The sequence below is a fragment of the Cutaneotrichosporon oleaginosum genome (genome assembly GCF_008065305.1).
Source record: "Cutaneotrichosporon oleaginosum strain ATCC 20508 chromosome Unknown ATCC20508_contig02, whole genome shotgun sequence".
Taxonomy (NCBI): Eukaryota; Fungi; Basidiomycota; class Tremellomycetes; order Trichosporonales; family Trichosporonaceae; genus Cutaneotrichosporon; species Cutaneotrichosporon oleaginosum.
Window position 1 is genome coordinate 1810324 of NW_027072171.1, and position 22361 is coordinate 1832684.

Below are 22361 nucleotides of genomic sequence, written 5' to 3' on the forward strand. Positions count from 1 at the left end.
GAGTCCCGAGCCTACTGTGACGCCTGGCCTGCTGGCATGCTCGCTGCCTCCGCATACCGATGGACGGGGCGGATATTTCAATGGGTGGATGGCATGTAATGTACAACACGTGGGTAGGTGAAAGTGGAGGTGCCGGCGGGTTGCCTGGTTCTCGTGCGGGTCGCGCTGATTGCGGTGACGTCTGATCGTTCCGATGTACCCTCGGTCGACTCGACGCGACTGTTTTCTCCATACTACTTTTGCTCCTTGATGATGGCCTCTGCGTCGTGTCAGCTTTTCGGCTCGCACTCGCGCCCGGCTCAATCCCAATCCTCATTCCCCAAATTTCCTTGACTCACTCTTGCGCTCGGCCTTGGGCTTCTCCTTGCCCGCACGGGTATGCTTGCGCCTGCGGTCTTCCTTGACCTTGCGCGACTCGAGCATCTCCCGCTTGAGCTTTTGCGTGTTGTGAACGCTGGCGGGAAGGTGACGGCGCTCGGCGATTTGGCGGACGTGCTTCTCCGACGACCACTGTTCCACCAGCTTCTGGCGGTACTCCATGGCCGCGCGTTCCTTGGTGGAGACCGGGCCGAGCTTTTGGGAGGCGTTCGTCTTCCAGATGCGCACGTTACCGTCATCTGATGCCGAGAGCACAAAGTCAGCCGTGGGGGTGTAGGTGACGTCGAAGACGCGCTGCATGCGCTTGGTGTGGTAGACGTCGCGAGACTTGCCCGTGTCGCGTTTCCACAGGCGGACCGTGCGGTCCCAGGATCCTGACACAAACTCCTCTCCTGTTGGACCTGAATTGTCAATACCGACCGTTACGCGCCAAGCACACAGGGATAGACTCACTCCAGTCGCAACCCATGACGCCTCCGACGTGACCCTTGTAGATTTGGGTCGGAGATTCGAGATTACGGATGTCGAACGTGTACAGGTTCTGGTCCTCGGATGCAAGAAGCATGACAGTCGGGAGAGTGGGGCACCACGAGAGAGCGTTGGAGCGCATGTTCATGATGACTCGCCGCTCAGCCTTGCCAGTGCGGATGTCGTACAGGCACATGGTACGGTCTGTCCCCACAGACGCAAGGACGCTGGTCTCACTCTGGTTGAAGCGTACGGAGGTGACTGTCTCCACGGATGAGCCGAATTGCAGGGTTGACAGTGGGCTGGAGCGGTTCTCGTCCCAAATCTGCACAGTGCTCGATGCGGTCGCGAACATGGCATCGCTGCGGTGGTGGTCAATACCGTTGAAGCCGTTTTTGGACGTGTACACCATGCTGGGTTCGAGATTGAGCCCAACGGTGTGCCGCTTGGCCTCATCCATAGCGAGGTCCTCATCGTCATCCTCTCCTACGGCGCCAGCAGTGTCCAACACCTCGTCGCCGCCCTCATCAGTGTCGACCTTGAGGCCCGGTGCAAAAGCGGACGAGCGCCAGATCTTGATCGTTCCGTCAAGCTTGCCGCATGTGACAATTCCGCGCTTGCCGTCACGCGCCTCCGATGTCCAACAGAGTCCACCGACCATGCCCTTGTGCGCATCAATCTTGAGCAACGAGCGGCGTTGCGAGAGCGAATGTACGATAACCTCGCCATCACCGCCGCCCGCTGCGACAACAGACACGCGACGAGGGTCTTTCCCGAGGCAGTATGCACCGTCCTGATGTCCCCCGAGCGAAGCAACGAAGGGCTTGGCGAACATACGGTCCATCTTTGCAGCCGTGATGGCGCGCTGGTACTCGCGCGGCTTGGCGAATGGATGCAGATGGGGCGCCAAATTGCGCTGCAGAGGGTGGGGAGCCGAAGTACTAAGTGTCAGACTGCAACCTGATTGATACGCACGATGAAGGAAGGTGGTCATCGAGCGACCTCGAGATCATCTTAATCTTCTGCGGAGTGTGAGGGGGGCCTTCGTATCTCAGTATCCACAAGAACTTACCACCATGACGAATAGCGAGTCTCGTGATTAAAGCGATAAGTCAAATGAGGGAATTGAAGTGAGCTGAGAGTGTGCTCTGGCGGTCAATCGCTCCTTGATTCTTGTTCTCTTGGGACACGAGATTGTGAGATGGTTGAAGACGGCCAACGGGTTAACCAAAATCAATACCGCACCCGCCACCGCACGTGATCGGCTTATTTGTGCCCTCCTATTAGAGCATCTGAGTCCTCAGGCCGTTTCACATCTTGCAGCCAGCAGCAAGACTCCTTATTACATGCATATATACAAAATGGGATTTCAGACTGGTGACACGGAGGATATGGATATACGGGGAAAACAGACAGAAGACGACTTGAGCGGCGGCTCGGCTCCTAGTCCTCCATCATGAGCCACTCCCGGCTACCGACCTTGACCTTTGGGTTGCCATTCTCGTCTTCCTCGTCTTCGTCCTCCTCTTCCTCAACCTTCTTCTTGCTCTTCGGAGGCGGCGGCGGAAGAGCCTTCACTCCCGGGCCGATAGAAGCGTGCAGAGGGACGATGTTCAGACGTTTCGACATGCCGGTCCGTCTCGCGCCCGGGAATTTGGACAAGACGCCAGCCAGATCATTTCGCGCTGAGCGTCAGTGCATGCGACAGCCGGACGTGACAAGTGGCTTGGGCTTCGGTATGCCCATTCACCGCCTTTGCACTCACGTGTACGCCATCGCCCTCCGCTAGGTGTAGAGGCCGATGACGAAGTCATGTGGTGTGCTGGTCGCAGAACGCGAGTGGCTTTTGGTGTTACCACGGCTGCGGGACTCGAGGAATCCTCGTCCCGCACGTTAGGCGATGATCTCGGTCTTGGGGAGGAATGGTGATCGGGCTCCACTGATGATATCACACCCTCGGTAACAGGCATGTTGGAGCGTTCCCCACTTTCTGCACGTGCACCGCCACATGCCTCGAGCGACGAATTTGCCACGACCTCTGTTGTCGGCCTATCGACGGTGCATGCCATGGCTGCACTTGGAGCGACATGCACGTCACGCTCATCAGCGCATGACGGAGCGGTGGGTAGTGGTGGTATTGAAGCCTCTTCCAAGCCTTGCCGCTGTGACATGGAATGAACAACGGATTGCTTCGCTTGATTCGTCTTCGCCTTCTTCGTCTTCCGCTTCGATGCAGGGAGAGTGGTGTGGGGAAGCGGCTCACCGGAAACCTCAGCAAGAACAGCCGCGGCGGCCTCCTTCGCCTTGCGTTCCGGACGCTTACGCTTCCTGTCGGCGGTGTCGGCCGCCTTTTTGTCCTTTACAGTTTCCTGGCGAGCGGAAGAGCGTCGGGAAGACTCCATGCTGCTGGAAGGCACGTGTGAAGTCTCCGTGGCGAGAGAGAGACCCAGCAACGCGTCATCGGTCCCTGCCGCTCCACCAGTGCCGCCGCTCGGCGCAAAACTGTAACCATCCTGGATATCGCCTGCAGAGTCGAAGTGGATATCGCGAAACTCGGGGGGCACGGAAGGGTCGAGAGCGTCTATCGGATCTGGCGAAAGATGCGAACGAGGATGAGAGGGCACCACGACTTCAACCCGCGTCTGCGGCATGAGGAATGAATAATCGTCGTCGACGGGGTCTGGTGAGAGCAAGTAAGGCCATCGCCTCGACGCTGGTCGATTTGGTGTGAAGGGCGACTCGCCGGTGGACGCTGCTGCAGGCTGTTAGTCGCCACCACGTACACCCACGCACACCCACGCGTACGACATGTCGGGTGAATGAGACTCACGATTAACCGGACGCAGTTCCATTTCACGAGAGTCGTCTGTCGATGCACTGGACAGTGTGTAGGGAGGAAGTGCGCCAACGGCCTGGACCTGCTGGGTGGAAAGCTGAAGGACGCGTTTCAACTCTGCCTCTTCTCGCCGCCGGGACATCAGGCAGAACGCTGCGAGGCGATGCAGTTACGAGAGCGTGTGGCTAGACTGCGACAGTGATTCCGCAGCGAGCCGCGGGGAAGGTTATGCGGGTGTGGAAGTGGTGGCAACACTGTGTGGTGGGGATAGCCGCGAGAGGGTGGGGGATACCCGGACGAGGTTGACGGTGACTTGCCCGAACACCGAGGGGTGGCGAGGAACGATATGAGCGGAATGGGAGCGGAGCGGGGATAGAGGATGGCTTGGGTGAAATGGGTGAGGAGAAAGGGAGTTGGGATGAAGAGCAGCACCGGAGGCGTGCCGAGTGGAGGGTGGGTGTGAGTGCGTGAGTGAGATGATCGAGGAATGGAGAGGTGGAGGTTGACTAAACTTGGGCGTGTTGCCTGCCTGTGCTTTGTTGACGCGACTGTTGGGTGCAGGTGGAGGTTACCGATTTGGTTGTGGAGCGTTTGGTTCCGGCGATTCACGTGCTGTTAGGTAAAGGGTGACGAATCGGAGGTTGAGGGCGCATGCCACGGCAAGCTTCGGGCTTTGGAACGGCCGTAGAGAACCGACATCCACGCAAGGAAGAAAATCCACGTCGATCTTCCTGACTCTGCTACGTCATCCATGCCCTGGCCTTAACGCCGCAGTTTTTCTAACGAAATGTCCGCGTGTCAATTACGACAAGTTTGCTGCCCATGCTGCCGTGTCGAGTACGCGTCGACCGATCTTCGGCACATTATTGTGTAGTGTACCATGCTGTCTCAGTTTCGTTCCGGAGTACATACCCGGGGATTGAATGGATCGAGTGCGGGTAGAAAGGGAGTGGTTGTGGCCAGAGCCCAGCTAGCCTAGGGTGCCTGATCGTCGTTTGCTCGTCTGATCGGGAGATCTTTTGTCGAATTGTCGAGGACTGACGCAAGCCACCACCCGAACAAGTCGTTCCCTGCTGAGCTGCTATCCATCCTACCCAATTACCCAAGCCACCCATGACTACCCACTGGCACGAGGGCCCTGAGGCCCGAGTGGTTTTGTTCGGTCGCCCATGAGAGCAAAGGTCCTTTTTTTCCCAACAGACTCTTCCATGCCCAGTTTTGCCACCCACCACGATATGAAACCCTGCGCGCTCCAGGGACCATGCTCCATGAACCCTGAGGCATGTGGGCTCGTTGTGCCTCGGTTGCTCCACCTGACTTCTGACGTGTAACTCCGTACCTCCTATTCCTCCCAACCCGCAATCCTTTGGAGCGCGTTCTGATGGCTGACGGCGCCCCCCCGCCGCGCGCCGCGACCTATTCATGCCACCCAAGCCATACAGGCCATAGGCCACAGGCCATAGGCCACAGGCCACAGGCCACTAGCGCCCCACAGCAATGAACAACCCGAAGTCTCCCCACCCATGCCACCCAGCGATGACCATGGCTCGTTTCGTTGGAACGCTCCATCACATTGAGTGAGACAACGACATCACGTCCCACACTTCGCTTGGAGGTTGGAGCGCATCGTCACGAAATTCCTCTAGCTTGTGGGCCCAAAGCTCCGCCGAGCACGGTGCTGCGGAGTGGACCTTGCTGGCGATGGAATGAGTTGGCAGTGCCACAGGCCAGGTACACCAGTAACCAGTAAGCATGCAAAGTGATCGGGAGCGTCTGTGGCCGTGGCCGTGTCCGTGGCCCGTGGATGCATGCAAGAATGCATGTCATCGGGGTAATCGCGGCCGGCGGCATGGGGCGTTTGATCGTGGCAGGCATGTAGGCAGAGGAGGAGAGATTAAGACGATTAGTACCGGCGGTGCATGACAAGCATTCCGCGAGCTAACGTGCCGCCTTAACGCCCTCCCGACATGATTCCGAGTCACCCGCTTCACCCGTCATACCCGCGCGCCCAACGAGCGGCGCACCTCCTCTGCACCCAGGCACTAGAGTCGAAAAGGGCGGGACCGGCCGGGGGTGGGCCACAGACGATGGGCCATGGGCGACTCCAGGCTCCACTGATTTCAGGCTTGCAATCCTCGGGGTGTTCCTGAGATAATGACCCCGCCGCCCCGAGAGTGGGACTGAGCATCACCCGGCACGCCAGTATGCGCGACACCAGGCGCGCCGCAGAACAATGCACAGCCGGCGATGGCTTGGGCATGAGCACCGCCGGGCTATCTTGGCCACCTGGCCACCTCTGGGCAAAGTCGGTGCGGGCCGAGATCCACATAAAAAAAGTATGTAAGGACGCGCGAGACCAAGACCCAAGTTTTATCTCGAACGCCTCGTCAGAGATTCAGTTATTAACCACCCCTTTGCACCCTATCAAGTGTCATCCCCATCTCACATCACACACACATACGCACGCACGCACGCGCCACACACCACTCGTCGCCGCCTCCAATCACACGAAATCATCAAATCCTCCGCCCATTCCCTGCCGGAGCGCCCGAGCGCCCGCACGCACGCACTCGCGCACGCACCACACACAACACACTCGCGCAGCTAGTTACACCGCACCCCTCCTCCCGCACCCGCACCCGCACCCGACGCCGTACGCCGGAGCGCCAGCAATCAATTCTATTACTCTCTCGATCCACCGATCATCACCATCACCATCACCATCACTATCACCACCACCACCACCACCATCACCGCCATTTCCACTCCCATCGCCACGCCCCTCACTCCATCATCCCCCCCCCCCCCCCCCCCCCTCATCACTCCTTCCGGTAGCATTCTCGCCTTGTCTCTTGCATCACCCTCTGCTTCCCTCCTCCGTTAATCCCAACTACCCCGCCGCCTGAGCACTCGGATCAGTCACAGCATCTCTTCTATCCCGGCCCCCCGGCCTCTCCCCACAACCACCACCCCACAGCCCCCTTTCTCCACCTACCTCCCCTCTTCACTCATTCACCATTTCGTCCATCGCCGCCATCCGTCCATCTCATCACCCTCTCCATTTACCCCATCACTCCACAATAACCGCCACACTGTCGACCCCCACATCGCGGCACTCGCCGTACTCGCGCGACTCGGGATCGCGGTCACCCAAGTCGCCACTTGATGCGAGACACTCAAGCCGCTCTGTGTCTGCGTCCTCGTCGTCAGACCACGCCAACACCGTGTCCGACATTATCGTTCCCAATTCGCCCGAACGGCGGGGCAGCGTTTCTTCAGTCTGCCGTGTTTCCTCTGCTCGCACCTCACCCCGCGCCCAACGTGTCATTGGAGGTCTTCCACGCTCCAAGATGGGTCACTTCGATCGCGACCGCGAAGGTCAGCGACCAATGTCAAACGGCCACCCGCCAGTCACGAGCCCGTCGGCTGGGGTCCATGCCAATGTCGTCCACATCAATGGCTACCGCTATAACCCTGCCGTCGCCGCCGTCCTAGAGCATTTTGCCGACGTGCGTGCTGAGCTCGAACGCGCAGAGTCTCGCGAAGACAAGGCGGCCATTATAACCATGTTGCTGGACACGCTGCCACCCTCTCTTGGCAAGGCTGCACGTCATCATGTCATGCGTCAGCTCTCGCAAGGCATCTCCGTCAACATCGACGACCTGGTAAATTACCTCGCAAAGCTGGAAATGGCCTCTGCTCTGGCGACGCCTCGGCAATCACCAACGCCGCCTCCGAATTCCTTCAAGCTTTCGCCGCTCAGACTTTCTCCCTCCAAGCGCTACAAGCCGCCAATATCCGCGGAGCGCGAGACCGGAGGAGACTACATCGACTTTGCGCCCTCTCGTCCACACGTCCGCAACCTCTTGCTCAACGAAGATGGCAAGGCCAGGCAACCTAACGGTGACGCCTCGAGCCAGGAGTAGAATGGTATGCAAGTCGCGACAGAGGTCCCGTGAGCGGCGTCGTCCCGCCCCCCCCCCCCCATCCCCCCCTCCATTCCCCCCGCCCCTCCCCCCTCTCCCCATCCCACGCTCCCCAAATTGTATCACTTAGCAGCCTCATCCCCATTCCGTAGCAACTTGTTGTCTATAGGCATGTCCCCCACAACGTTTGCACCACTAGCATAACCATTTGCATAGTAGAAACACTTCCCTCACAATGCATCGCATCAGTCAACTCCAATTTGGATCGAATGGCGCCCTGCGCCCCGCTGCCGCGCCACCACCGGGTGGCGGCGTGGCATGTGACCATCTCGTCTCGTCAGTCGACCGCTCCGCCACAACTGCGCAGGACGAACTGGGATGCTGTCGGCCCCAACACCCAACACCGTCGCACTCGCCGTCGGGCATCCCTGTCTTGCGGTTTGCCAACTCCATGTCACTGCACCCATCCACCATACTCGGGAGCGCCCCGACCTCTTGATTTTCGCATTGTCGTGATGATCCTCCGAGCAGTTGACCCTTGCATGCTGTCGACCAAGCCGACATTCCGGACCGTTCAATCGCCACTCTGGCCCCTAACGACGGGTTGCTCACTCGGACCAGAAATTCGAGTCCGTACGTCTTGTTCCTGCTTATGCATGTGCTGATGCGGAAGGCCATATGGCCGTTAACCCGTGGTCAGGCTGAGTCTAATGGTTGGCATCGAACACTTTGATTGGGATGCGTCATCGGATATAGAGCGGTTGGCCCGAATTCTCCCATGATTTTCCGCCGCCAGAACATGAACGAGGAACATCAATGAGCACACCGTGGGAGAATTAAGCTCACTCCCTGCAGAGCTGCAGCCCTGCAGGCGTGCAGGCCAGCATGCCAGCCAAGTTCTCGGCAATAGACCCTCCATCTGTCCGCCTGGCGCCGTGTGCCTCGTGTTCAATGTGCACGGACGTTCGGATGTATCGTGCTCTTGTCCAGCCGAGGTGGTCAGTCTCATCTCTCAAAGTCGCCGTCTCCGTCGCCGTGACCCACGCAGACATGCCCTTGAGTACAGGCTGTCAATCCGAACATTCGGACCGTTGATCAGATCTGACAAAGGAAAACCTGGACCGTGCGGGCCGGGGCGAAGCCTTGGCAGTGCCTGAGGCGCGGAAACGCGCCGCAGAATCGCTGGAGGCGTCTGCTGTGCTGCTGTGTCGTGATCAAATCTGAATTGAGGATCAGACTTGCTCTCATGGGCCGCATGGGCCTCATGGGTGTCATGGGGCTGTCGGGCGCAACAACTGCCCACGCACGTGTCAAACGATGTGCAGAGTGGGCAGAGTGGAATGTGGGGCCCATAAACAGTCTCTTTCCTGGAACCCGACCGGTTCGTTTGATGACATTTAGCGGTGCAGAACGGAGCGCGATGAACCAAAGAGACGCGGGCGAGGCGAGGCAGCCAGTGCCTGAGTGGCGTTGATATCGTTTTGAGTTACAGGAGGCCATCGGAGGCTCGGAGGAACAAACAATCGCACTCACGGGACGATTGGCATCAAAGCATCTGTTGGATGGCGTGAGATGATGTTGAGGCAAGAATGTGCTTTTGCAGAGTAAGTGAATACAGTACACAGACAAGTAGATGATGCGTGAGGCGAATATGAATGAGTAAGATGATGAAGTGGATTGTGGTTGACAGAACGTCGAGTTGAATCGAGATGAAACATGAATCAAACTATCCCATAACACACCTGGCACATGCGACAAGCATACCGCCAATTCCCCCAACACATCCCATGCACTCCTCGTCACATGACTCGCATCCTGTCCCTCTCCCCGGCACACTCGCTTGATCGCTTGAGAGTACTTGGGTACTTGAGTGCATCGCGCCGGGGCATTCCGTACTAATGCATGCTTGGAACGCACAACAAGGGAGACGGGGCGAGGGGGAGGCCAAGGGGAAGTAGTACGGAACACACGACACACACGATACACGATACTACTGTACACGATTTCCCTCCTCCACCTGATCCGCCCGATCACACACCCGCCGTACCTGCGTCACCACCGCCACCGTGAACCATCACCGTAGTCGTCACCCTCCTAACAACATCTCATCTCCCATCTCACCTTCCTTCACTCCATTCACACCATGGCCACCGATGCCGGGCGCAGCATGCTCGACAACGGCTGGTGGTCAAAGTTCACGAGCGACGCAAACGATTACGACCTCGGAGGTCCTGTCGGTAAGTCCGCCTGCATCGCCACCGAAAACAAGCCTGCTGGAATGCGAGCCGCGCCGGATTCAACTACTCACGCCAGGTTTCGGAGCATCATCTACCGTCTATGCCGCAGCCTTCAACGTCCCCAACTCGTCCAGCGGCGAGTGGCGCGAGTGCGCCGTCAAGGTGTCCAGTGCAAGCAGCGACCTGATGCTTCTGTCCAGGGAAGCACGGCTGCTATCGCTATGTCGTCACCCGAATGTGCTCCGGTAGGTTCTTCCTCGGTGGGCTCGGTGGGCTCGGTGGGCTCGGTGGGGTCGCCTGAGGAAAGCACTCCGCAGTGGAGTAGCATGCGGCTGACACACAGCGTGCTAGCAACGTTTACCCTGCCGCCAGATCACGCGCGCGTCGCGATAGTTACTCCACTCATTCATGGTGGAAGCTTGGCAGGAATTCTCGACTGGCGCGCTTGCACGCCGTCCAAACGTCGGCCCGCAGGCTCCCATGGCTTCAACGAAGACGAGGTCAAGGCCATCACCAAGCAGGTGCTTGACGGGCTGACGTATTTACATCAGAACGGGTTCCTGCACGTAAGCTTCAGCCTCCTGTCACGTGCTAACGCACGTACAGCGTGACTTGAAGGCTGGCAACTTCCTCATCCAGCCCGACGGCACAGTCCTCCTCGCCGACTTTGGCGTAGGCGGAGACGTCAACCTTCCTCCCACTTCAGCAGTGGCGCAGCCGCCGTCCGTTGAGGCCGTGCGTTTTGATCACCCGAGACAGTTGATCATTCCGACAACGGCTGATCCCGCCCCACCAGTGTTGGTGCGCGAGATTGGCAAGCGCCAAAGCTTCGTTGGGACTGTGAGTCGATACGTTGACCGAGGCTGACTTTCTCCAGCCATGCTGGATGTCGCCGGAGGTCATCCTCGGCCGGCCATACGATGCAAAGGCCGATATTTGGAGTCTGGGCGTCACCCTCATCGAGCTCGCGAGTGGCTCGCCTCCGTTGAGCGGGAAGCCTTCCGACATTCTCTCGGCGACCGCCTCCGGAAGCGCTCGCCCATCCCTGGGACCCGGTTTCAGCAAACACATGCACGACTTTGTGGACTCGTGCCTGCAGCAGGACCCGCGGAAACGGTGAGTCGCCTTTGCGTGACTGAGCTCACGCCCCCAGGCCCACTGCATCGAAGCTGGCCGAGCATCCCTGGTTGCGAGGCGCGAAGAAGCCTTCCTTCCTTGCGGAGTCAATTCTTGGAGATTTGCCACCAGTCAACCACCGACAGGAGCTGCGGCGTGTCTCCACCATGACATCTATCGTCAGTGGCGCCCCCTCATGGGACTTCAGCTTCTCGGTCCCGCCGTCGCCGATAGCCCGGTTCGCGTCGCCAAGTGTGGCGTCCTTGGCAGCCGCTGCTGGTGGCGCGGCCGGCTCGCCCACCATTGAGCTTCCCCCATCACACTCATTCAGATCTCGTTCCCAGTCGCGAGCGAGCTCTCGTGGCCCCGGGTCGCCCAGAATCAGTCTACACCAGTGGGCCGAACGCACCACATCGGGGTACTTCGAATCATTGCCACCTACCCCCACCGAGGCGTCATCCGGCTATGGTTCGGGCTTTAGCGGCGGGTTTGTCTGGCCCAGTCCTCGTCGGTCGACCGCGGATCGACCTCGTTCCGGGACTGCTGCGGCGGGACCGCTAACGACGAGAGTTGTGCGCAGAGGGAAGAGCTCTTCTTTCCACGACGCCGAAGGGCCCGCCGGACTTGGCTTCCCCCTTCACACAGGTGGCAATGTCCTAGGCACCCCCGTTAGACAGGTTTCGGAGTCGCCTTTGCGACTCACGACCACCCTTGAGCCCGAAGAATCCTCAACGTGCTCAGACCTGTCTGAATCTGCCCCGACACCGCCCGCAACGGCTAGCACATCATCGCACAACACCGGACACGCCCTGTTCACACCACAGCAAGGCTCGCCAGACTTTGGCGCCATCAATATCGACAGCGACGCATTGCACATGTCGATTGGCCGTGGGCGCCGTCCGAGTGAGCTCAAGGCTGAGCGGCCGCATCTCCTGGTGCCGCCGCTTGACCACACTTTCGTGCTGGAGATGCCGCCGTCCCGCGACGGCCGCACGCCCACCGGCGTTGACATGGCGCGCAGCTTGTCGAGCGGGAACGGCAGCGGCGCGGGCAGTACCATGAGCGGTAGTGGAACGCCGATGGCTCGCAGCCTCTCTAAAGGCGAGAAGCACAGCTGGCTGCACTTTAAGAACGATCGCAAGGATGTTCTGAAAGACAAGGAGAAGGACAAGGAGCACTCGTTCCTTGGCTCATTGATGGCTCGTAGATCGAGCAAGAAGGCCAAGTAGTGGGCGTTGAGTGGAGGAGCATAGGAGAGGAAACAAGTCCTCCATGTAGCGTTGTACTTATGCCTTGAGCATGTTTTTTATGAAAGTTACGAACACACGACCTCAGACGGAACGGCAATAAAGAAGACGAAAGACAGAAGCTGGCCTTGTTGCACTCTGATGCTCGCTCACCTTCTCGTTGCGTACGAAGGCTGCAGCCACTTCCAGCGATATGCAGCGACAGGTAAGCCCTTGTCACCGACTTCATCCTCATCCGGGATCATGTCCCGCTGCATCTAACCTATGTTTTCCTACATCCCGGCCCCGAGACCCAGCTCAAGGCCAACCAGCTCGAGCGCACGTCGCGCAAGATCCCGCACGCTCACCTGGATGAGGTCGGACCCGTCACCCGCGTCCGTTTCACTCCCCTCCTCTCCCTCCTCAAACTCGTCCTCGAACAGCACGCGGTGCTCGGACGGCAGGATCCACATGCTCGGCAGGTGGGCGGGCACGAATGCGAGCTCAAGCAGCAGCGGGTAGTACCGGAACAGATGAGCGCGGGGAGAGGCCGCAGCGCGCGTTGTCGGCGTCAGCGCACCGTTGGCCATGTCCGGCCACAGACGCAGCGTCACAATGTGTCGCAGAACAAAGAGAATCTCGTCTTCACGCACACTGGGGTGAGCGAGGTATCCGAGAACGGAGTGTTCACTTACCGTGTGAAAGGCATTTGTCCGCGAAGCTTGGCGTCGCTCAGGAAATGCCGCAACGTGCTCTCGAAGCGCTTGAGCACCGAAGGAACAAAGTAGGCCGCGACGCGCCGCGCGTTGTCCTCTGCGCCATCACCTCTGCCTTTTGCACCGTCGTCATCTTCTGCCATCCCGTTGTCGGCCGGACGGTCGCGCCTCCTAGGTCGACCAGCGTTCGTTATGAGCTGCTCTAGAGCCCAGTATCTTGTCGCCTCCTTGGCCTCCGCAATCACTGGGGCTGTCGTACCACCCGGTACACGCACATCATAGTGATACAGCACGCTCGCCTTTCGGAGCGTCTCCGCGTACGCCTCCACAATCGTTCTAGGGACCCGTGCATCGACCAAGCGCGGAGCGACGGCGTCGCGCACGGCTGTGAGGGCGGGGAGCACGAACGTCTCGTCGTCGTCTGCACGATTTGCGCTCGCCGCAGATGTGGGAACTTCCCCATCATCGGCAAGCAACATGCCGGCATACACATCCATGATGCGCTCCCACAAAGCTTCGTACCGCTCTGGTGGCAGTTCCAGTGACTCGAGGCGCGGCATCGCGCGCTGCAACACACGCACAAAGCACGTGATGGCCGTGCGCCACAGAGGTGGATCGTCGCCATAACGATTGGCGGGTGGGCACTCGTACTTGAGCTTAATGGGTGCTGCGTACGCGCTGAGAACGGCCTCAACTGTCCCCTCCGTGTAGAGGGATGTCACGTCGTGCTTCTCAAAGACATCCGCCATGGCTGGAAGGCAGAACTTGCACAGCGCAACGAAAGACTGCTTTCCTTCCGCGCCAAATGGGAGGCCAGCGAATTTCGCCAGGTCGGAGAGCACGAGACTCGGCCCAAACGCACTTGAGCTGGCCACAAGGTCCACCACTGAAGACTGCAACGGGGGCATGCTGTCCACGTCGGCGCGATAGTCTGGTGATCGCCCATACTCCACCGCTGCGCGGAGTATATTCGAGAGCTGCCTTGCACGCGGGTCACCCTCCGACCATTCAAGTCGGTCGCGCAGTAGTCGAGACACCCGAACGAGCGCAACCAAATTCTCCTGCGTGTATGGGTCGCCCTCTGACAGCGAGTCGCCCATTCTCACGAACGTCTTCCAGGTCAGCTCAAGGACTGGAGAGCCCTTGGTACTGGCGGTGAGCACGCGTTCGAGCGTCTTGAGCGCCGCCGTACTGCAGTTCCGCGGCTCCGACACGAATGACCGCTCGAGTCGGTCCAGAAGGTGCTGGAAGATAGCGGTGGCGGAGGGCAGAGCGTGAATCTGCGAGAGGAATGAGCCGAAGATGGATCCCACCGACGTGAGGGCCAGCACTTGGCTCTCATCGCCACGCATGTCCTCCAACAGGGGGAAGATGACCTTCCAGAACACATCTTCCCACAGCTGCGGAACGAGGGTGGATCCGTATAATTCGATGCAGCGAAAGAGCGTCTGCATCGCGCTGCTCCGCACCTCGAGACGTGGATCACGGGCGAGTTCCAAAAGCTCGAGCAGAAGGAAGAACCACAAATCTTTCGAGTCGGCCTGCACCGCGTCCGAGACGCTCCACAGAAGGCCAATGGCTGCGAGTGTGATGTTGACGTCGTCCTGCTGCTGGCCGAAGCAGCCGAGACACGAGATGCACTGTCGCATCGCGGCGTTGTCAAGCGACGAGAGGAAGTCTGTGCAGATAAGTTGGAGCGAGGGGAACGCTATGCGCACAAGGTTTGCGTCGCCGCGGTGGGCTGCGGTCGGAGGAGTGGCCCGCCCACTCTCAGGTCGCTTGCAAACGTCGTTGAGCATGCCGAAGATCGTAGGCCAACCGACCTCAAGGCTGTGGCCTGACGACTCCAGTATCTGGTTCAGGGTTTGGTAACCAGAGGAGCGGACATCGTAATCGGTAGCGACTGTGCTGCTGACAGGATTAACATCGACCTGGCGAACCAGCACGTCGAAGACCTGGTGCTGGACGCGCGGCTCTGCAGTGATTCGGAGGGATGCGAGGAGTAGCTCGCCGAGCGTGTCTGACGCCTGGATGCGGATTGTTGTCGGCGCGGTAATATGCCTCGCCACGCCAAGGAGGTGCTGCGTTACCACACTCCACCCCACACCCGGGTCGCGATTGACCAAGCGCTGTAGGTTGAGCACGGCAACGGTGCGAAGCTTGGCGAGGCCAAAAGACCGCTCGCCTGACTTCATAGTCCCAGAGACATACAGCCCGCTCGTCCTCCGTCGTCCATCAACCGATGATAGGACGGGGCTGAGCCCAGAGGCCGGCGGCGTGCTCAGGTCGACCACAGAGTCCATACCGATCATCTCGGCGCTTAGTCGGCACAGTGCAGTGACGAATGTGCTAAATGCCTCGTCGTCCAGATCGCGCGACTGCTCAAACAGCATGTTGACAGCCGCTTGGATGTGATCGTTGTCGAGGTCCTGCAACATTTCGGGACGAGGCCCGGTGAACTCGCCTGATGATCGGCCTGAAGGGCTCTGCGGTGTCGATGGCGTTGGGCGCCGTTGTTGTGTGCCACGCGGTACGGAAGCGATGAGGTAGTTCGCATTCTGCAGTGTCTCCAGCACGTCATGCCATGCCGGTCCAATGCTGCCACCAAGTGTCTGCGCGACGGAAATGAGGCTTCGCAAGCATGCGAGGTTACGCTCCGACAGACTGGGGGGGCCGGACACTTGTCCAGTCAAAGCGGTGAGCCCAAGCGAGTCCGCAGCGCTGCCCTTGCTGGGTGCCCCAGACTCGAGGTAATGCTGCATTGCTGAGACGACGGGTGGTGGCGCTGCGTATTTGGCGAGTGTATTGAGAAACGCGTCTCTCGGTGTCGACAATCCCAACGTGCCGCATGCAACGGTGAAGTCCTGCAATGCTGTGAGAACTTCCGCGAAGACGCCGTCGGATAGGTCGGTGACAATGCAGTATGAGAGCGCAGCAAGGAGAGCCGGCCATGCCGACTCAGCCATGCCCTTCGCTGCCTCTGCAGTGTCCTCCGCTGCTGACGCGGTGGAGATGCTCTCAGCAATGGCGCATAGGGACTGGACACCCAGGAGGTACACGTATGTCTCTGGCACAGGCGGCGCCTCAGCCTTGTCATGCTGCTCCACGAGGCGTTGCTTCATTGCCGAGTGAGGTCCCAACCCACCGCCGCCACTCGCGACGAGGTTGCCCACGGCCGACACGCCCACGCTGGCCGCGCTGGCCATCATGCCCAGGCCCATGTCGAAGTAGCTGGCATTAATGTTGTCCGTCGAGCTCGCCGGAATTCCGTGGCCGTGCATCTGCACACCGACACCCAGAAGGGCCGGCTTCTCGTTGATTAGTCGGCCCAACGCAGAGACGAGCTTTGCGAATAGCTTTGGCCCGTTGGGTTGGTCATACTGTGCCCAGATGGCGCGTAGCAACGCAGGATCGCCGCAGATGCCACGTAGAATCTCGAGAGCGAGCACGTGCAACCAGGGCGGCGCATCTCGACGATGCTCCTTCCGCTCGTCCTCGTCGCCGGCGCCCATCCGGATGAGCCAAAGCAGGTAGCTCTCGACCTCCAGAGGGAGCTGGTCCGCGTAGCTCCGAATAAGAACGTAAAGGAGCCGGCAAATGCGAAGCGCTACCGCGAACGATGGGCGCTCGCTCTGCAGACGCAAGATAAGGGGATGGAGTGAATGCCGCAGAAGGTGGAGCAGTTCGGGATGGGCCTTGACGACGCCCTCATACCCACTGAGGATGGACTCGATGAGCTCCAGCCCGAACGTGCGCGATAGCGCGGACAGCTTAAGCATACGGGGCTTGGCCTTGTCGCCGGTGCTCCACAAGCTAAGGCTCGACGATCCTTGGTACCCTGCGGTGAGGAGGCAGAGATCAGAGAGTATGCAGAACGCATCCATGGCGGCGGGCGTCACAGTCAACTCGACGGCCTCGTGCACAGGCGAGGGCGATTTGTTTGGTGGCGACTTGGGCGGGGTCTTAGCCTTGGGGGATTTGGGTGATACCTGCTTAGGAGTGGTGAGGGTGAGGGGAAGGGTTGCCGCTGCGCCTGCATCGTCGGTAGCTGCGACGCGGTCGAATACGACCATGATCGCTTGTCGCAATGTTGCGGCAGCAGTCGACGAGACTACGCTGACTCGCGAGTCTTGCAACTTGAAGCAAAGTAGGAGGGCAGTGCCGAGCGTGTCGCCGTGCATGTCCTTGCAGTACGTCAAAATGGAGAGGAGCGTCTGCAGTATCTTGAGCTGGATGTCGACCGCTTGTCCTGCGACACTGCCAAGTGTGGCCAGCACGTCTGGCAGGGAGGCGAGCGGCACACCGCCGAGCGCAACAAGACGCTGCAGCGCTGCAATGCTGATGCCGACAATCTTGGCATTCTTCGTCCTACACCCCAGCGTCACGGGCGCGAGGAGCGTTTCCGCGCGCGAAGCGAGCAGCTCGCGCGGCTGCGGACCATGTCGCAGGATCTCGAGCGCTGCTTCACCGGCCTGCTGTTAGCCATCTTCAAATGCCAGGCAACTCACTTCCTTGACCTCGGGGTTCCGTCGCTTGCTCTCGACAACGAGCGACTGGAGCTCCGAAACGAGGAGGTTGTGGTCCTGACGTGTCGATGTGGAGGGTGCACGATGGGTGAGGTGGAGGGTGGGAAAGAAGTGCGTCGCGAGCGCGCATCAGCACATGCGCACACATCCAGTAGGGGACTTACCATGGCCGCGTACTCGCGGTCGAGTTGTCTGGACGATGGTGCTGCAACGAAAGGCGGATGGGATGGAGGAAGGACGATGGTGTTGATGACGCCGTGACGTGGGTCAGGAGTTGGGTGGCGGATTCGTGCTTTGCGGCCGCAGCGCTATTCTTATCTCTAATCTCTGCTGTGATTTTCATCTCTTCACAACACACAGCAGTTCAGCAGCGATGGTAGTGACTCCGGACCGCTATCCAGAATTCATGAAGATGTACGCTGTCGGCTGACAATGCTGACGCAGCGCGCACGAGCAAGCACTCAAAAGCTTGGGCGAGGGTGGTATTCCCATCGGGTGAGCTGCAACCACTCCCTTGAGAGTTCTTGAGTTTCGCCCGCCATTCTGACAACAGCGCCGCCGTCGTCCATCTTCCCTCAGGCAAGGTGCTGGCACGCGGGCACAACCAGCGCGTGCAGATGAATTCGAACATCCGTGCGCAATCATGAGAGCGCGCTGAACGCAGGACATGGCGAGACAGACGCGCTTGAGAACATGGGCCGCGTGAGCGAGGGCGTGCTCCGCGAGTGTGCGATGTTCACGACACTCAGCCCATGTTATATGGTGAGTGTCGAGTCGGCAGCAACGATGCCGTCTGTGCATGGCGTGTCAAATGCTCGTTCTCGTTGAACGTCTCAGTCCATGCGTCCTGGTGCATTCCTCTGACCTGCCGCCTTGCACTGTGGCTGCCCAGCAAGGACTGAAGCGATGGCTGCGCTCCACGCTCAAGCTCACACTAGTGCTCGGGAACGTGCGTCCTCTACAAGATTCCGCTTCTCGTGATGGCAGAAAACGACAACTTTATCGGCGGTGAGGACCTCCTGGCTGCGAAAGGGGTTGAGATTGTAAACCTCCGCGACCCCGAGATCACCAAGATGATGCGCGACTGGATTGCTAGCGATGTGGGGCAACGAGTGTGGAACGAGGACATCGGTGAGATGTCCTGATCGCTGGAGCAGCGAGCAACAGGCCATCTTCTCATCTCATGGAATCGTGAGAGAGTTGCATCCGTTCCCGCATTATGCATTCGATAACATTCCGGTGGTGGGCGATCTGCTATCCGCACGAGACCGGAACGTCGGCATGCTGCCCACCCGACGTCATGCCGGCCGCGGCATATCATGAACCATCACTGTCGCCACCTCACGACCTTCCTACCCATCACACACAATGTCGGGCAAAGACGATCTGGACAAGCTGCGCAACTCATTGGCCTTCCACATTCCGAAGGAGGGCTCTGGCCGGACCGCCGTCACAAAGGACGACTACCCAAAGTTCATTGCGGCGTATGTTTCCATCGGTATCTGGGAAGTCTGATGCCAGAGCGAAGGAGCAGGCAGCGAAGGGGATGAAGGAAGGCGGGCAACCCATCGGCGCGGTGGTTGTGCACCTCCCCACTGGCCAGATTCTGGGCCGCGGACACAACCAGCGGCTGCAGCGCGGCAGTCGAGTGCTGCACGCCGAGACAGACGCGCTCGAGAATGCGACCCTCACGGGCAAGCCAGGAGGCGCGCCGGTCCCCGATAACATGATGGCCGAGTGTGGCATGTTCACAACTATGAGTCCGTGTCCGATGTGCGCGGGTGCGTGTGCCCAGTTCGGCCTCAAGCTTGTCGTCATGGCAGAGAACGAGACGTGCTCGCATGGCGAGTTTGTGCTTGCTCATTTTGGCATCGAAACGGTCAACCTGAAGGACACCGAAATGGTTGACACGGTTAACCAGTGGATTGCAGGACCGGGAGCCAGAACGTGGGGCAACCCAGAACTTGCGGTACCACTCCGTCGCTGGATTGCTGAAGAGCCCGGAAACCCCAATGGGTGGGTCCCGTCGTAGTGCGTTGTAGACGTCGTCCGGGGCGACGGGATGCGAGGCCGTGTGAGACGCCGCGACGCCAAGATCGTTTAGCTCAGAGTGGGACCATAGCTTAAAGCGACACCGCCACTCGCCGAAGTACATGATACATGACCACCTGAAGGGCTTACTAATGGATCCGAGGAGCGAGCCCTCTGTTGACGCTGATGATAATAAATACAATTGACTTTAGTCTGCATGATCGCGACGCTTCCTCGCTGCGGCCTTTTGCTCTTCGCGCTTGCGGAAAAGCGCGTGACTTCCACCGCCCGTGACACGCTGCTTTTTAGCGGCGCGTTCCTCGCGATTAAGTTCCTTGCTGACATTAGCTCTGCACTCTCCAGCCCTCTAGAAGTTGTACGCACTTGACACTCTTGTTCTGCTCTCGGTAGCTCATGTGCTGACCGCCAGAGAGATGCTCAAGCGGAGCGGTGTAGCGTTGCGCCGGGGCAGTCCCCTTGGCCGAGGCGAGGTTCTTGGGCTGCGCACCCGCAGCCCGCTTCTGGTGCTTGCCGCCGTGCTGACGCCCGTAGTGATCGGCAGTCTCGGACGCGTCTGCGCTCGCATTGAGCACCTGCTCGAGCAGTTCGATCTGGCTTGCCTTAGTGCGGTGCACGAGGCCTTCCATCTTCTCAATGCCGTGCAGCTCAGTGATCACGCGGAACTCGTAGCCCTGGTCGACAAGGAAGCCTTGGCGCTTCGTGCTGTAGTACATCTCCTGTGTGTCCTTGGACACAAGCGAGTAGAAGAAGGCATTGAAGCCTTCCTCATTACGGCGCTTGGCACGGAGGATGCGGCCGAGACGCTGCGCCTCTTGACGACGCGAGCCGAAGTGGCTCGAGATCTGGATCAGCACCGACGCCTCAGGCAGGTCGATCGATGTGTCGCCGACCTTGGAGAGGAAGATGGTGTTGAGGTTTGGATCGTGTTGGAAGCGACTCAGGATGCGTAGACGCTCGTTCTCGGGCGTTCCACCGTGAATGAATGCCTTGCCGAGCTTCTGTGCGTACTGCTCAAGAGCGAACACGTTGTCGGAGAAGACAATGATTTTGTCCCCGCGGTTCTCGTGGAAGTTGATGAGGAACTGTGCCGCCTGCATCTTGTTCGGGTTCATGGCGTGGAGCAGGATGCGTTTGCGGCTCGGATTGCGCAAATACTCCCGGTAGAATTCAGGTGTCATTGGGCACCACACCTCAGAGCATTGCACAGCAGCGATATGACCGTTTCGGGTAAGATCCTTCCAGTTGGCCTCGTACAGCTTGGGTCCAATTAGGTAGCCCAGGTCGCCGATCTTATCGTCCTCTCGCACGAGCGTAGCCGTAAGGCCGAGTTTGGCGTGGACCTTGAAGTTGCTCACGCACTTGCGGAACATTTCTGCTGGGACGACGTGCACCTCGTCGAGCAATAGGAAACCCCATTCTAGCGTCTTGAGCCAGTCCATGACCTTTTGGGCGTCGTGCGCACGCTTGCCCGTTTTGGCGATCATAGAGTATGTCGAAACGACGACGCCCGCGGGACCTTGGAACATCTCCTTCTCATCACGAGTGAAGGCGCAGATCTGGCGCTCACTGATGTTGGAGAACTGGAGAAATTGCTGTTTCCACTGCGCAACGGAGACAGCAGATGTGCAAAGCACGAGAGTGCTCTTGCGGATCGTACACGCGGCAGTGATACCGACCAGCGTCTTACCCGCGCCACACGGGAGAACGATGATGCCGGAGCGAGCGCGACCGTTACCGAACATTTTGGAGAGTGACGTCTCCTGATAAGGCCGGATAACAGTCATCGGCTTGAGTTGCATGTCAAGATTTGGGTTAACCGAGTCATTGCGGAAATCGTACTCCTCCAATGCGGGGAGATCGATGTCCTTGCAGCGCCGGCGCACTTCTTCAATGCGGTCGCCCGCGACCTCGAAGGCCTGCACGGCATCCTCTTCATCAAGCTCATCCGTCTCGTTGATACCGATGACGGCGCCGATGACGTCGTCGCCGTTGGCGTTGTTCCCGTTCTCTGTCGTCTCTCCAGCAGCGCGACGCGCTTCTGTCGTGCCGGGGATCATATAATCGCGCTTCGGTTTAGAGCCCTGCTCGACACCAAAAGTCATATCGCTTTGCTCCTCATCTCGATGCACACGGCAGGTCTTGATCACGTCGTCTTTCAACAGTCGCTGGAGGTACTCGGGCACGCTAGATTCCAGCCAGTAGCGATTGTGCTTCAGGACGAGCTTGATCTTGCCGTAGCTGGCCGTCCACTCGCGAACATGTGCAACTAGTTTATGAGGAAGGGGAATTTTCGATAGGCGGCGGAGCACCTCGATGATGTCGTTGGTCTCGAGGCCAACACTCATGGCAGCATGTAGCGAAGATTTAGTAATGCGATACTCGTGCATGAGGTCCGGACGCGAGACCGGCTCAGCGATAGCGACCAGGAAATCCTGCGCAGCGCCTGCCAGCGGCGAGAACGCTTCAAGGATGCTTCCAATTAGTACCCAGACTCATGGACAATGAAGGTGTCTCACATGTTGCCCGTCTGATCAATCCACAGTGGCCGCGCAGCGTGGTCGGGCTTCAAGTCCTGCTTAGACAGGTCGATTGTCCCGCCAAGACGATCCAGAAAGCCAGCATCATCGCTCTCGGCGTCACTGTCAAACTGCCCTTCAGCGGGGTGTGCCGCTGCCGCGCGCTGCAGCGCCGTGAGGTTGATCTTTGGCACAGCCCTCGCCGCGGCCTTCTTGGGCTTCCTCTTCTGCACACTCCTGCGGAGCTCGGCATACTCATCCTCCGACCCATCCGAGTGCATGAAGTCGAGAGACGACGCGGGCGACGGGGACCTCGACATAGCTGATGGGTGGTGGTTTGAGGGAGGCGAAGTGAGAAAGCTTG

The 22361-nt window shown here is 59.3% G+C and overlaps 9 protein-coding genes across 9 annotated transcripts; 4 read left to right on the plus strand and 5 right to left on the minus strand.

The window, feature by feature from the left end:
• Positions 1–233: 233 nt before the first annotated feature.
• COLE_02405 (uncharacterized protein) lies at positions 234–1859 on the minus strand (the record flags this gene model as incomplete). The annotated part of the gene is made up of 4 exons (XM_018422252.2): positions 234–259; positions 339–779; positions 832–1787; positions 1822–1859. The coding sequence occupies 4 exons, from the start codon at positions 1857–1859 to the stop codon at positions 234–236; spliced, it is 1461 nt and encodes a 486-aa protein (XP_018281353.2).
• Positions 1860–2289: 430 nt separating this feature from the next.
• On the minus strand, positions 2290–3824 carry COLE_02406 (uncharacterized protein; the record flags this gene model as incomplete). Its single annotated transcript, XM_018422253.2, has 3 exons — positions 2290–2540; positions 2612–3601; positions 3677–3824. The coding sequence occupies 3 exons, from the start codon at positions 3822–3824 to the stop codon at positions 2290–2292; spliced, it is 1389 nt and encodes a 462-aa protein (XP_018281354.1).
• A 1487-nt stretch (positions 3825–5311) lies between these two features.
• On the minus strand, positions 5312–5557 carry COLE_02407 (uncharacterized protein; the record flags this gene model as incomplete). The annotated part of the gene is made up of 1 exon (XM_018422254.2): positions 5312–5557. One exon carries the CDS (start codon positions 5555–5557, stop codon positions 5312–5314), a length of 246 nt encoding a protein of 81 aa, XP_018281355.1.
• A 1475-nt stretch (positions 5558–7032) lies between these two features.
• COLE_02408 (uncharacterized protein) lies at positions 7033–7608 on the plus strand (the record flags this gene model as incomplete). The annotated part of the gene is made up of 1 exon (XM_018425163.1): positions 7033–7608. The coding sequence occupies one exon, from the start codon at positions 7033–7035 to the stop codon at positions 7606–7608; it is 576 nt and encodes a 191-aa protein (XP_018281356.1).
• A 235-nt stretch (positions 7609–7843) lies between these two features.
• Positions 7844–8107, plus strand: COLE_02409 (uncharacterized protein; the record flags this gene model as incomplete). Its single annotated transcript, XM_018422255.2, has 1 exon — positions 7844–8107. The coding sequence occupies one exon, from the start codon at positions 7844–7846 to the stop codon at positions 8105–8107; it is 264 nt and encodes an 87-aa protein (XP_018281357.1).
• A 186-nt stretch (positions 8108–8293) lies between these two features.
• COLE_02410 (uncharacterized protein) lies at positions 8294–8527 on the minus strand (the record flags this gene model as incomplete). The annotated part of the gene is made up of 1 exon (XM_018422256.2): positions 8294–8527. The coding sequence occupies one exon, from the start codon at positions 8525–8527 to the stop codon at positions 8294–8296; it is 234 nt and encodes a 77-aa protein (XP_018281358.1).
• Positions 8528–9751: 1224 nt separating this feature from the next.
• COLE_02411 (uncharacterized protein) lies at positions 9752–12190 on the plus strand (the record flags this gene model as incomplete). Its single annotated transcript, XM_018422257.2, has 6 exons — positions 9752–9845; positions 9922–10090; positions 10189–10411; positions 10452–10685; positions 10723–10961; positions 10999–12190. The coding sequence occupies 6 exons, from the start codon at positions 9752–9754 to the stop codon at positions 12188–12190; spliced, it is 2151 nt and encodes a 716-aa protein (XP_018281359.1).
• Positions 12191–18797: 6607 nt separating this feature from the next.
• On the plus strand, positions 18798–19461 carry COLE_02412 (uncharacterized protein; the record flags this gene model as incomplete). Its single annotated transcript, XM_018419809.2, has 2 exons — positions 18798–18913; positions 18951–19461. 2 exons carry the CDS (start codon positions 18798–18800, stop codon positions 19459–19461), a joined length of 627 nt encoding a protein of 208 aa, XP_018281362.1.
• Positions 19462–19804: 343 nt separating this feature from the next.
• On the minus strand, positions 19805–22317 carry COLE_02413 (uncharacterized protein; the record flags this gene model as incomplete). Its single annotated transcript, XM_018424750.1, has 2 exons — positions 19805–21953; positions 21998–22317. 2 exons carry the CDS (start codon positions 22315–22317, stop codon positions 19805–19807), a joined length of 2469 nt encoding a protein of 822 aa, XP_018281363.1.
• Between the last annotated feature and the right edge of the window lie 44 nt (positions 22318–22361).